This window comes from Mesoplodon mirus (genome assembly GCF_964341445.2).
Source record: "Mesoplodon mirus genome assembly, chromosome: 3".
NCBI lineage: Eukaryota > Metazoa > Chordata > Mammalia > Artiodactyla > Ziphiidae > Mesoplodon > Mesoplodon mirus.
Window position 1 is genome coordinate 31252485 of NC_138978.1, and position 13947 is coordinate 31266431.

Genomic DNA, 13947 nt, shown 5'->3' on the forward strand with positions numbered 1-13947 from the left:
CCACGCACCTAGAGCCCATGCTCTGCAACAAGAGAAGCCACCGCAATGAGAAGCCCACGCACCGCAACGAAGAGTAGCCCCCGCTCGCCCCAACTAGAGAAAGCCCACGTGCAGCAACGAAGGCCCAACCCAGCCATAAATAAATAAATAAAATTTATTAAATAAATAAATTAAATTAAATAACAGTAAATTATTTGAATTTTTGAAAAAAAGAACTTAATTTCTGTATGAGTATAGAAATGGCTAGAAGAAATGGTAAAAATATTTATATTATGAATAATGATTTATATGATGAAATTAAAATAATTAATATTTTCTGTAATAATAATTTATCATACACCATCCAAATACAATGTTTGAACATAATATGTAAAATTAGATTCTCTCATCTTTGATAATTTGCTGACTTTCAGTCTTGAAAACCACAACTTTAAACGTATTTTTCTATTCTGTCATTATGAAGGTATATTTTTCAAGGAAGATGAATGGAATGCATTTTATTTAACAATGTGTTTGCTTAATTTATAACTTGTAAATATTTAGACATATAGTATCTGGGCCTCCTGCACGCTCACCCAGAACCCCACCAATGCTAGGGGCCAGCATGAGCCCAGCACCCCAACCACAAGTAAATTTCAGAGCTAGACTGGTGCTCACGGAGAATTACGGGCAAAGAAACATGACTTAACGACAGCATTGGGGCCAGATGGTGGACATGTGCCATACCAGCAGAGGGAAAGGGCAGGCCTGGGAGAGCCCTGGAGTGATTGGTCTGGGGAGGAGGTCCCAGTCCCTGAAGCTGGAATGTGGTCCATGGAGCTGGCTTCTGGGCCAGTGAAGGACAGCAGCAGCCACAGGGTTATCTGCAAAACCCAGAGGGAAAACACTATCCTCCTTCTAAGGCTAGAGGAGGAAATAGATGTCAAGGCAAAGAATCAGCTGCAGAGAGAGCGCCTAGGGCCAGGGCCTGAATACAATAGAGAAATCAAGCTGAGGCGTGACAGGCTTCCTGCAGGGGCTGAGGGAACAGGCGGGGCTGGTTTGGAGGGGAGGACTCAGGAAGAGCAAGCAGGGTCACTGAGGAAGCACGGCTGGCTGAGGGGCCCTAGGCTGGCGTGTGCAGAGCCGAGGACCTGGACCAGCCCTAGCCAAAGGCAGGAACGGGCTTGGGCTGGGTTCAGAGACCTGGACAGTAATTGCGCTGAAGGAGAGAGCGGGGTCCAGCAGGAAAGGAAGCGTTCTTCCTTCTGTGTCAGGAGCATCTTCTCTGCACCATGTTTGGACCCCACAGCTACAGGGTGTGGCCTGGGTGGGTAGGGGCGGGAATTGGGCGTTCCTGGCCCTACAAGAGGTAGCGGGGTCCAGGGCATACTGAAAACACCCTAGACTCCCCCAGCTGCTGGGAACAGTTGGCAGATGAGTTTTTCCTGGATCCTGGAGAAAGAGGGTGTCCAGCATCTAACCAAGGACCAACCTGGGCTCCCTCTTCTCCATCCTGGACTGAGGGAGGGTCTTGGGTCAAATTCTTGAAAGTTTAGAATAAATAAGGCAAAAAGAATCCAAAAGGATTGACAGTACAAAGCTGTTCTCTCTCATCCCTCAGGCTCTTTGCCTCTGGGTCCTCACCCCAGGTTCCTACTCTCCTGAATCACCAGGGAGAGGGGAGGGTGATTCCCAAACGCACTAACTCCAGAGGCCTTCCTTCCACTGTGTCTGAGCTCCCAGAGGCAATCGACTCTCAAGTTCTTTTTCCTCAGGTCAGACACAGAAGACTAAGTTAGACATTTCCCAAAGGAAACTGACTACTAAGGGAAAAGTCACATCAAAAGCAGGATAGTACAAGACCACGGGGATGGATGATGCCACAGGGAATCATTTTTTTATTTGAACGGAATCAAATTTGGCCTCAGGAGATTCAGCTGGCTCTAGCGTGGACATGAGATCATTTCTCAGAGACCCAGCTTTGCACAGCCCCTGGGGCCAAGCAACGCATTCCACCAGAGTAAGTGAATTCATGACGTGGGCCCAGGCTGCCTCCTGGCCTTGGCCTGAGATGATGGTCAGTGTTGCATGGAATGAGTCAACCTAATTCCTAAGGAAGGAGAGATGACAATTACTGTGGACCTACCAATGTGTATTTGGGCTTTTGTTTAATTCCTCTAGCAAGCAAGACAGGCTAAGGTTTGGCTGGTAGGAGGTCTCAGGTGATACCCTTTCCCTTCCCACTTCTGCCCCCCCTCCCCCGGCAGGTTTCAGATATGGAGGAGACTGAGAAGCCTTCTAGGAAAAGGAAACAAATTAACCATACTCACAGTTGAAATGCAGACAGGAGTCCAGATTCAAGGAGGAGGCAGGTGAAAATATCCAGTCCTAGTGAGGGTGTGATAAAACAGGGACTGTCACGAGCTGCTGATGGGTATGTAATTGGTGCTGCATTTTTGGAGGCAATTTGGTGATTTAATTAAACCATTTAAGTGCACACACATACCCCTTGATGCAGCAATTTCACTGCCAGGAATTTATTCTACAGATTTACAAGTATGCAAAGATTTATGGACAGGGACACTCATTGCATCATCATTTATCACAGTAAAACAAATGCCCAAGGGGTGGGATAGGGAGGGTGGGAAGGAGACGCAAAGAGGGAGGAGAAATGGGAATTTATGTATATGTATAGCTGATTCACTTTGTTATACAGCAGAAACTAATACACCATTGTAAAGCAATTATACTCCAATAAAGATGTTAAAAAAAATGCCCATCAACAGGGGGACCAATTGAGTGAAATCAATACTCTGCATCTATTAAAAAGAATGAGGTAGATCTATACGTGCTGATATAAAAAGATGTACAAGATACATTAAATGAGGAAAAGTGCAGAAGAGCCTTGTAACACTATCCCGTTTGTGGATTTTTGAAGGAAATTGACTATACCTGTATCTGTACTGTAATAGAAAATCTCTGGAAAGATATACACAACAAGAAACTGTGAATGGTGGTTACCACTGGGGGAAGCTTTATTTTTGATTTTACATTTTTCTCTACTGCTTTGAATTTCTTTTCATGAACATGTATTATTTTTTAAATGTAAAAGAAAACATTTAAAGAAGGAATAAGGGAACAATGAAAGGTAATGTATCAAAAATTAAAGAAGAAATTTCTCAAATTTACCATTAGAAGGCAAATTCAGCAATAGGACCTGAGGTCAGTACGACATGGTAGCTGACTGGTGAACCCTTCCTGACCCATCTGACTTGGCAACATGAACATGCTGCCCTCACTCATTAAGCTTGAGACCCAAGCAGTCCTGTTATGGGGCCCCCAATAACATGGCCGAGGAGAGGGAGTGGTTCCATTCCCCCACTTGAAGCCAACTGCTAAGTCATCAAGGCACGAGGAGGGAAAGCACTGGTGGCCTGAACCATTGCCAGGGATTTGCACCCAGTGACAGAGTCCCGGCTCAGCTGAAACGGAAGGCAGCAAGTCTGGCGGATCCCTGTCCCAGCTAATGGCAGGATGGATCTCCAGCTTGGTTATTACCAAGTCTTGGCACAGGACTCTTGGGACAGTGGAGGTGATGGCAGAGTCGTGGGTAACCAGCAACAGCAGAAGGAAGCAATCATCAGGACTGGTTCAAGAATGCATCTGGTAATACAAGCTTGGAAAATCCCAGAAACACTTGAGGAAAATCTACCAGAGACTAGAATGTCTGAGTGAGTCCCTGAGCATTTTAAGCTAATGATATTCAGGTTTCATGCATTCATCTGACATACTGAGGTCTTACTACGTGCAAGGCACAGTAGCAAGCAGTAAATAAGACAAACATGGAATTTATTAAGTTGAACTGGATGAAAATAAAACTGCCACTATTCAACCCTTTTGGGTCTACAAAAATGGCACTTTCTTATGGATCAACATAAATACAGAGAAAAAGAACAGCAGAAAAAAAAAAAGGACCAGTTAATTGCTTGATTGCAATTGTGGAAAGAGCTATAAAGGAGCCACCAGATCTAACCCAGTCTAGGGAATGGTGTATGTGGTGCTGGTCAAGAAAGGCTTCCCTACAGCTACATTTGAGGAAGTGGGAATGAAAAGGAATTAACTTAGCAAAGGAGATAGAAGGACATCATTCCTGGCAGTCAGTTGCAAAGGCTTTGAAGAGGAGGAAACTGGTCTGTTCCAGGGACTGATAAGGTGACTCAACCCACGGAGACGGGCAGATGTGGTAGAGGAGAAGAGGGAAAATGAGGATGAGAGGATGCTGAGAGAGAAGCAGGAGGCAGTCAGCCCTTGTAGGCCCTTTTTAGGACTTTGGGGTTTATCCCCAGAGATTTTGAAAGCAATGGCATATTATCTGTATCCAAACACTGGCAAAGTCTAGGAAACATTCGGGTTAACAAAGAATGTTCTTTCCCCTTTTGACAGAGCCCGGAGGTCTACAACCACAGGCGGCTAGTAGGTGGCTGCGTCAGGATTGGAGTCTAGGTCCTTGCAAAGAGCTTTCACCACCCAGGACACCACTGGGAGGGTGGCAGGGGTGAAGCAGGCAGCAGGCCAGGGGGCTCTCTAGGAGGAGGCCAAGGAGGCCAAGGAGACTGAGTGCGCCCCGGACCTCCCTACTCCCGGGAGGCAGCTCAGCGCCCAGCAGTCCTGGCAGAAGCTGCGCACAGAGAAGCAGTAGATGAGTGGGTCCAGGAAGCTGTTGAGACTCAGCAGCGCCAGGCTGAGGGTGTGCAGGACGTCAAGTGTGGAGGTGGCCCGGCACCCTCCGTCGTCGCGGCCCACGGTGCCCTCCTGCCCGGCCACCCAGGGCGCCAGCAGCAGGCGGTAGGGCGCCAGGCAGAGGGCAAAGACCAACAGGTGCCCGAGCACCATGGTCCTGGCCGCGCGCCGGTTTGGCCCGGCTGGGGCCAGGTCCGGGCCTGGGCCCGAGGGCGCCGCGAGCGCCCGCGCCAAGCTCACATAGGCCGCGAGCACCAGCAGGAAGGCGGCGGGGAAGAAGGCCACGGTGGCGTAGGCCAGGCCCGCGCTAGCCCAGCCGCGCTCCAGGCAGCGAGCGGCGCCGCCCGGCCTGGGGCGCAGCACATGCAGGGCGGCCAGCGAGGGTGCGGCGCAGGCCTGGCCGGCCAGGCGGGCGGCAGCGCACGTGGCGCGGGGGGGTGGCCCCAGCGGTGCAGGGCTGGGCGGGTGCACCGAGCTGCAGCGGCACACGCTGGTGAGCGCCGCGAAGGCCACGGCCGCGTAGGTGGACACGCAGTAGGTGGCCACGGCTGCGCGGCAGGCAGCCTCCGGGAAGGGCCAGTGGGTCAGGCCCAGGTAGTAGGTGAGCCACAGCGGCAGCGTGAGCGTGAAGAGCACGTCAGCCAGGGCCAGGTTGAGCAGGTGGAGACGCAGGGCCTGGCCCAGGTGCCTGCCGCGGCGGACAAACACTGCCAGGGCCGCCACGTTGGCCGGCAGCCCCAAGCCCGGCGCCAAGGCGTAGGCTGCGGGCACCACGATTAAGCCAGCAGGGTCGTCCCAGGGGCTGCGGCCGCCAGCACCAACACCCAGGTCCCCAGCGCTGCTGTTCATCTCGGACCTTGGACTAGCGAGAGGAAGAGAGGTCACCATGGAGGTTAGCCACACAAGAGCCCTCCATCCCGCCTTCCCCGACCCGACCCCCGTCCTCTTTTCCTCAGTCAGTGGTGGTGGGAAGCCCGGCGAGGGGCTGAGGCCTGAGCTCAGCCAGCACCAGCTGGGGATGGAGAGGAGGGGATGGGCTCCGGAGTTACCTGAAGTAGAATGAGCTTGGTGACAAGATGTGGAAAATGAGGAAGAGACAGGAATCCCAGGTAGTTTGGAAATTTCCAACCTTGGTGACTGGGAGGGTGAAGGTGCCCCTCACAGATGGTGTACGGTTCTGATTTGTGGGGCCCAGGTATGTGCATTAATAAGCCCAAGCAAGGCTGAGCCAACAGGGAGTTATGGAGAAACCAGGCTGGAAGATAGGGTCCTTCCTAGAAAAAGCCCAAGCCTCCCTGCTCCAGTGCCATCCAGATCAGTAGTGGGGGGAGAGTGAGGCGTGGATGGAGTTATGGTCTTAGGAAGCAGCGACCCAGAGGCAGGCCCATGCACAGTGACCTTGGACTTACCTTGGTGAAGGTCCTCTCCTGGGGCTTGCCTGGAGCACCCTGGGCAGAGTTGAAAAGGTTTCACATCTCACAGGCCTTCCAGTCTTGTTTCCGTCCCCCTTGCCTTTTGACCACAAAGAAGTCCTGGGTCTGATTTAAAACTTTGGACAGCAAAGCAAAAAGAGCATAGGCCTGGGAATCAGGCAGATCCTAGATACACACATTTATCTGCCATATGACCTCGGGCAGATTACTCAGCTTCACTGAGCCTGTCTTCTCTGCTGTAAAATGGAGATTAAAATACCTACCTCACAGTGTTGTTGGGGGGATTATGAGAAAACATAAGTAAAACTCTGAGCACTGGCTGACACTGGGGAGATACGCTCCCTTCCCCTCTAGGCAGCACACAGATGTGTACACTCACACAGGCACACACACAGTGTTAGAGACACAGACACCCCAGTCAAACACAACGGCACAAACACAACTGGGCATATTCCCCCTCTCCCCAAGGGGGATAAGTGCACAAGCCAATGTCCTGTTCCTATTTGTGGCACATAGTCACACTCCTAGGGTGTTCCAAAACATGGTTCCTCCAATACCAAAATTTGTACTTCTACCTTTGAATCTCTCAGGCTCCAATCCTTTCTGGGACCCTGAGTGAGTATATTCCCTTCTGCCCCTCGCTCTCAGCTCTGTCCACCATGGCTCTGGCCCCTAACTATCCCACCCTGAACCTCTCCCTGCCCTTCCACCAGATCACTCCTCTCTTACCTCCTGCTGCTCTGGCTGCTGCAGATCTCTCTGGGTTCCTGGGGGCCTGGGTTTAAGGAGCTGAGACAGATCAGAATCCACTGCCACCCACATATCCTAGGCCCTCCCATCAACTGACTAATCCCAAGACACGACATGAAGAATGGGCTCAACAGCTGGAAAGGCTGGAGTCCACCTATGGCAGCTGTGAGCAGGGTTTGTGGGGTGCAACCAGGGCCCCAAGGGAAGGGAATGTCATTGCAAGGCAAGGGGGCACAGGGAGGGAGATAGCAAAGTATAAGGAAGGCCTTGCAGCTGAATGTCATTGGGCCGACCTGCCCAAGGCTTAGGCTGTTGTTTAGGGGGCCCGTTTCCTAAGGCCTGGCTTCTCCTTGGAGTGAGGCAGCACAGCTAAAGCTGAAGATATTCCTGCTGCTGTCAATCCCAACTGCTCCTCCATACCAGCTGGCCAGCCTACTCTTCCAGCACCCTGCCTTTCCTGCAGCGGCTGGGTGGGCCCTACAGCCAAGCTTGAAGGGCCCTGTAGCTGCTAAATCAGCTTACAGGCCAAGCCTCGGTAAATAGGAGCCTTCAATCTAAAGTCCTGGCTGGAGACAAGCTGGCTGTGGAATCCTGGAAGGGGTGGAGATGGTAAGAGGCCAGGATCCCAGGGTTTCCAGGCTCTACTTTCAAGGGCTTCAAAATTTTCATGCAGAAGGGCAATTCTGGGAAGCAATGGAGATTTAATTACATTGGACCCATCATCCCATCTACCTTCAAGTTGAAGAGCAGGGGTGCCACACCTGCCCACTTCCAACTTTGGCAGCTGGTGCAGTGGAAAGTGTGGGTTCTGGAGTCAACCAGGTCTTAATTCTAGGCTCAGGTCTGACACATAGGCTCTTAAGCTTTCTGAATCCGTTTTCTCATCTGTAGAACTGCTATTTAATAACAAACGCTATTTAATAATAGCATTTACTGAGCACTTATTATGCACCAGGCACTATTGTAAGCACTTTAACTCACTAAATCTTCACAGCAACTCTATGAAAATATTTGCCATTATTATCCATATTTGCAAATAAGCTAATAAGTGGCACTATCTACCCTCTCCCTTCTTCTTTGCTGACCACTTGACCAGTGTGGGTAAATCTTAACTAGTCTAAGTCCAACTTGGAAATTCCATTCTCCTTGCCAGTGATTGGTCTAAGAATGGAAATGTGACATAATTCTGTACAGTGGGATGCAAGGGGAAACCTAGGGGTCTTCTAAGAGAGCTTTCCTCTTTCTTTTCACCTTTGGATATTATGTGCAAATGTGTTGTCTGGAGCTGCTTCAGCTATTCTGTAACCCTGAGGGCAGAAGTCAATAAATTGAAAGCAGCACAACTACTGAGCCTGCGCTCTAGATCCCACGAGCCACAACTATGGAGCCTGTGAGCCACAACTACTGAAGCCCGGGCGCCTAGAGCCCATGCTCCGCAACAAGAGAAGCCACCACAATAAGAAGGCCGCGCACCGCAACGAAGAGTAGCCGCCACTCGTTGCAACTAGAGAAAGCCTGCGCACAGCAACGAAGACCCAACGTAAAGAAAAATAAATAAATTTATTTTTTAAAAAAAAGAAACTGAAGCTATGTTATCTCTGGACCTCTGTGACAGAAAGTTTCCTTTTTTTTTTTTTTTTTTTTTTTTTTTTTTTTTTTTTTTTTGCGGTACGCGGGCCTCTCACTGCTGTGGCCTCTCCCGTTGCGAAGCACAGGCTCCGGACGCACAGGCTCAGCGGCCATGGCTCATGGGCCCAGCTGCTCCGCAGCATGTGGGATCCTCCCAGACCAGGGCACAAACCCGGGTCCCCTGCATCGGCAGGCGGACTCTCAACCACTGCACCACGAGGGAAGCCCCTCCCCTTATTGTTTTGACACACTGTACATGTAGTATACATATACTACTACATATATATGTATTAATATACATATATATGTATACACACACACACTTAACTATAGAGAGACTGCATCACTGTGCTCTCAGACACAGAAGACCTAACTAAGAGTGCCAGCTTACCTGAGGTTCCCAGCTCGTCAGTGTCAAAGCAGAAATTACCCTTCTATAGTGAAGATGAAATGGAGTAATATACATAGACTTCTTTCACTCCTGTGGGCTCCCAAAAGCCACTCCCTAACCCCCAAAGCAATTTGTAGGCTGGTGGCTAGAGTATTTGCATAAATAAATGATTTCTTTTTCTTCACTATTTTCCCTTATGGAGGAACATCACTTCCCAAAAGACCCCCACTGAGGTGAAGATGGTTGGTGATGTGATAGTAGGTACCCTAACATGGTCACTTGCCCTCGAGAATTGTCTCTCACATACCACCCTTCTGACTCCCTAGGACCCCTGGGATTCATCACAGGTTCTGGCACTGCTATGCAGCATGCCTTAGAGTTGGCTGTCCCTTGCCTCCATCTAGGTGTCCAAGGAGCACTGCCCTGGCAGTTTCAGGTCCTGTAAAATGATGACTTAATGCCCATCTTTGTTAGCTTTACAACTCTAAAGTGCACGAGATAAAAAGGAATGAGAGGGACGTCCCTGGTGGCGCAGTGGTTAAGAATCTGCCTGCCGGGGCTTCCCTGGTGGCGCAGTGGTTGAGAGTCCGCCTGCCGATGCAGGGGACACGGGTTCGTGCCCCGATCCCGGAAGATCCCACATGCCGCGGAGCGGCTGGGCCCGCGAGCCATGGCCGCGGAGCCTGTGTGTCCGGAGCCTGTGCTCCGCAACGGGAGAGGCCACAGCAGTGAGAGGCCCGCGTACAGCAAAAAAAAAAAAAAAAAAAAAAAAAAAAAAAAAAAAAAAGAATCTGCCTGCCAATGCAGCAGACATGGGTTCAATTCCTGGTCCAGGAAGATCCCACATGCTGCGGAGCAGCTAAGCCTGTGAGACACAACTACGGAGCCCCCATGCCACAACTACTGAAGCCCATGCGCCCTAGAGCCCGCGCACTCTAGGGCCTACATGCCGCAACTACTGAGCCTGCACGCTCCAACTACTGAAGCCCGCGCACCTAGAGCCCGTGCTCCGCAACGAGAAGCCACCGCAACGAGAAGCCCGTACACCGCAACAAAGAGTAGCTTCCGCTCACCACAACTAGAGAAAGCCCACGCGCAGCAACAAAGACCCAACGCAGCCAAAAACAATTAAAATTTAAAAGAAAAGAAAAGAATGGGGAGTACCTCATGTGGCTCAGCAGGCAGAAGCAGGTATATACTCAATACTCTGCCATACTCGATGTGTAAATTCTGAGCATATAATAAAAACCTTAAAAACGTGCATGCCTTTTGAATCAGCACCCTCACTTCTAGGGAAAGAAAATAAATATGTAGAGATGATTAACTGTGAGGTTTACAATAGTTAAAAAATTGGGAATAATCCAAATGTTTCTCATTGGGGGCTTGTATAGATACATTAGAGTACATCCTTACAATGGAATACTACAGACCCATTAACATCAGTGAGGTAAAACAGAGAATGGTATTACAGTGTATTAGGTTTAAAAAGCAAGTAATAAAGTAGTATACATGGTCTCATTTTCATTTTAAAAAATCTGTATAAAGGCACAGAAAAAAACTGGGAGGTACAGTTATACAAAGGAATTGAAAGTAGTTATTTGGGGGCATTAAAAGTTTGGGTGATTTAAATTTATTTTCTATTTTCACATGACATGAGGAATGCTAGAATGTGTAACATATACCCCTCAAAAAAGAGCAGTAAATGTCCAAGGGATAAAGCAGGGCCAGGTAGACCAGATGTCTACTTCAACACTGGCCAACCTTGGGTGTACTGGTAACAAGGTGACACTCTGTGTTCCACCATGTTCCTGCTTTGGCAGTGACACGGCATGAAGAGGCAAGACAGACTCTACTCCCAGGATTCCTTGAATGCACTTGGAGACTTCTTGCTAGGGTGTCTGAACATCTTTTTAGTTTGGACTAAGAGCTAGCAGGTTTCCAGCAGCAGCAGGAGCCCCAGGCAGACGATGGCTGGGATGCAGGTGTTCAGTGATTCTTTCAGAGACACCAAAGTGAAGATAGCCCCTGGAATGGAAAATGAGGTCCCTGAGGCTCCCTGGGAATGCTCAGGAGATCCAGGAGCTCAGGGCCCTCCAGCCAAGGCTGACCCACTCCACCTTAAGCCCTCTCGTGAACACTGCCCCCCACCAACACACACACCCTAAACTAGCTGCACTCATCCCTGACCTCCCAGAGAAAGCAGAACCAGAAATCTGAAGTTTCTTGAACTAACATAGACCCTCTCAGATGGCAAGAAACAGCAACAATCCAACCAAACAGGTCAAGGTGAGTAGGTGGGCATTTTGGAACAGATTCTCCCTGATCCTTCTCCTTTCTCAATCCTAGTGGAGGGAAGAAGGCCCAGGGGTTGGTGGTGGAGGTAGTGGGAAAGATCTGAAAATGAAGGAAGCTGTGGAAATGGAAAGAAAGCCTGGAAGAAGGGTGGTAGTGGCAGTAGCAATGGTGACACAAGGCCACGGGATATAGAAGAGCCTGAAGATGTCTGGCCTTTGAAGCAGCAGCTGTATTTGTACATCAGCAGTTCCTGTGGGCAGAGCCACTAAGAGGGGGCCCTCTAGGAATGCCTGCCACAGGGAAATCCTCTGCCTTTCTGGTCAGGGGGCCTGGCTTCCTTGCTCTCTGTTTCCACCTGCCAGACACATGAGTCCAGTGGCAGCTGCTACTCCATCCCCTCACCTCAGGGTAGGGGTGATGAGAAAGGGGTAGGGGCTTTTAGGTTACAATATATCCTTATAATGGAAATACCATGCAGCCAATAGAATTGATGACATAGAAGGTATATCTGACATAGAAGAGTGTTACAGTATATTAAGTTTAAAAAGCACCTATCCTAGTCTGAAGACCATGGAAACTGCAATAGAGCAGGAAATGTTTCTGGTTCCAGAGGAAAAGAGTGGCAAAAGTAACGAGAACAGCCAGATTTTTTGCTATCACCCTCGCCTAGGAGTCCCCATTTCACCAGCCCAGTTGCACCCCCCTTACCCATCATGAGCAGTGTCAAAAGCAAGTTGCTGATCTCTTGCAGCATCGGTGGGCCCAGAACCAGCAGCAACCCAGCTAGCAGTTCCAGCCAGCCCACAGCCACTTGGTAGCTCATGGGATCTGGCTGGTAGCCGAACACCTTCAGCGGAAACACCTCAGCGAACTGCACGAACAGGGCTTTCTAGGGGCGGTAGGGAATGCCTGTCAGCCACAGTCACCAAGGATCCACTGCCCAGATGCTCCACAGAGGCATTCTGTGCCAGTGCGCTCAACTCCCCCAGCAAAGGAGATACTACTCTAGGCCAGGTCCAGGGCTAAGGTCAGCCAGCCTGGAAAGGAGAGGGCCTCCCTGGGGGGCTGAGCTTTGGAATCAGAAAACAGGCTTTACGCTCCAAGAAGGGTGGGATGGTGGTACAGAGATGGACTGATTTTCTCACCAGACTACAACCCAGCCCCAAATTCAGGGAAGAGGAAGCTAGGCTTGGGCTTTCTCGTCTAGTGCCAAGGCCCTGGGAACCCCGCCGCTTCTTTCTTTCTGTTTGGCCTGGTTTCTCTTCAGGCTACTATGCAGGGAATATTTAGTGAGGAGGAAGGGAATGGAAGGGGAGGTTCTTGTTCATTAAACAGATTCTACTCAATATCATATGCTGGGACCTGGATCTCATTGCAGTAGGTAGAAGGGGAGTTGAGGGGGTCAAAGTGAGTGACTCAGCTCGCCCACTAAGTCAAGCTCTGTCCTGGGCCACAGGACAACTTCACCTGGACCCTTAGGTTGGCTACCTTTGCTGTCTCTCCCACCTCAGCTCTACCTCCCCTACTTGGTGCTCTAAGGAAGAAACTCTAAGCTGTCTGGTTCTGAGGATGTACTTCCCCAAACAACCCCCCACCCTAAGCCAGGCCTGGGAGAAGGAAACTGGCAGAGATCTAGAAGTCTGGCTTATTTGAGGGACTGGGCAGATTGGTGGGCAGAAGGACATGACAGCTTTCCGGAGAGTCTGGAACTAGACAGGAAGTCGAAGGGCGACTTCTAGGCCTCCCTCTCAGGCTCTGGGAAGGGCTCTCTGGATTCTAAGGAGAGCATCTAAAGTTTGGGTCCTGCTTCTTGACTAGTTGTGTAACCTTTAGCAGATACACTTCACCTTCAGGGCAGGTTTCCTACCCTGACAAGCGGGGATTAATAAACCCCTGCCTCATGAAACACCCCCCCAAGAACTCAAGCAATGGAAGGAGGGCGGAAAGGGAGCTCGGTCCCTCTCCCTCCCCAAGGGTCCCAGAGCATTCCTCCTCGTCTCTAGATTTGCCTGGGGCCAAAAATGCCCGAATGGAAGGGAATGTGACCGTCCCCTTCCAGGGAAAATCCAGAGAACTCGGAGGAACTCCCCAGGCAGGGGCCCACGCCTAAGTAGCTGTCCAGGTGCTCCCCCCAGCTCTAGCGCCGTCTGGCCCGAAAACAGGCGGGTCCGCGGGGCGCGGGAGGGCAGGGTGGGGCGGGGACCGGCCGGGCACCTGGGTAACGGCCGGGGTCGCAGCCCCCGTCACCTTGCGGCCAGTCCCGCCCAACCGCCCGCCGCCCACCCCGCGCCGCTCACCATCTGCTCTGATACCGGAGCCGAGATCTGCTCCGAGAGCTTGGCCGCCCCCGTGAGCGCGAAGAAGCCGCCCAACAGGACGCGCAGAGCGGCGAGCGGGAGCGCCATGGCCGCGCAGGCCTCCGCGACGCACCCGCCCCAGGGTAGGCCCCGCCGAAAACCCGCCCCCTGCCGCCCGTCCGTTTCCTCCCTCCCGGGGCGGCCGGAAGACCTGCGCCAGAGCCGCCGCTCCTTGCCCCCAAGGGGGTTGCCGCCCTCTTTTGGGCCAGCACCGGCTGAGGGAGGAGACTGCGCTTGGGCAGAGCAGCCCCATCTCACAGATGGGGACACTGAGGCCCACTTGTTCTTAACTAAACGGGCCCCTCCGAATTCAGGGAAAGTCTCCCAGCTAATATGGACAGAGTAGAATCAAACATGGGTATATGGACGT

General features: G+C 51.1%; 2 protein-coding genes across 2 annotated transcripts; both read right to left on the bottom strand.

The window, feature by feature from the left end:
- Window positions 1-3810: 3810 nt before the first annotated feature.
- Window positions 3811-6588, bottom strand: LOC309799107 (platelet-activating factor receptor-like). The gene has a single exon (XM_082612123.1). It carries the CDS (start codon window positions 5608-5610, stop codon window positions 4567-4569), a length of 1044 nt encoding a protein of 347 aa, XP_082468249.1. The 5' UTR covers window positions 5611-6588; the 3' UTR covers window positions 3811-4566.
- A 3234-nt stretch (window positions 6589-9822) lies between these two features.
- On the bottom strand, window positions 9823-13710 carry TMEM35B (transmembrane protein 35B). Its single transcript, XM_082613828.1, has 3 exons — window positions 13518-13710; window positions 11929-12109; window positions 9823-10950 (listed from the first exon to the last, which is right to left on the bottom strand). Exons 1-3 carry the CDS (start codon window positions 13623-13625, stop codon window positions 10853-10855), a joined length of 387 nt encoding a protein of 128 aa, XP_082469954.1. The 5' UTR covers window positions 13626-13710; the 3' UTR covers window positions 9823-10852.
- Window positions 13711-13947: the final 237 nt, after the last annotated feature.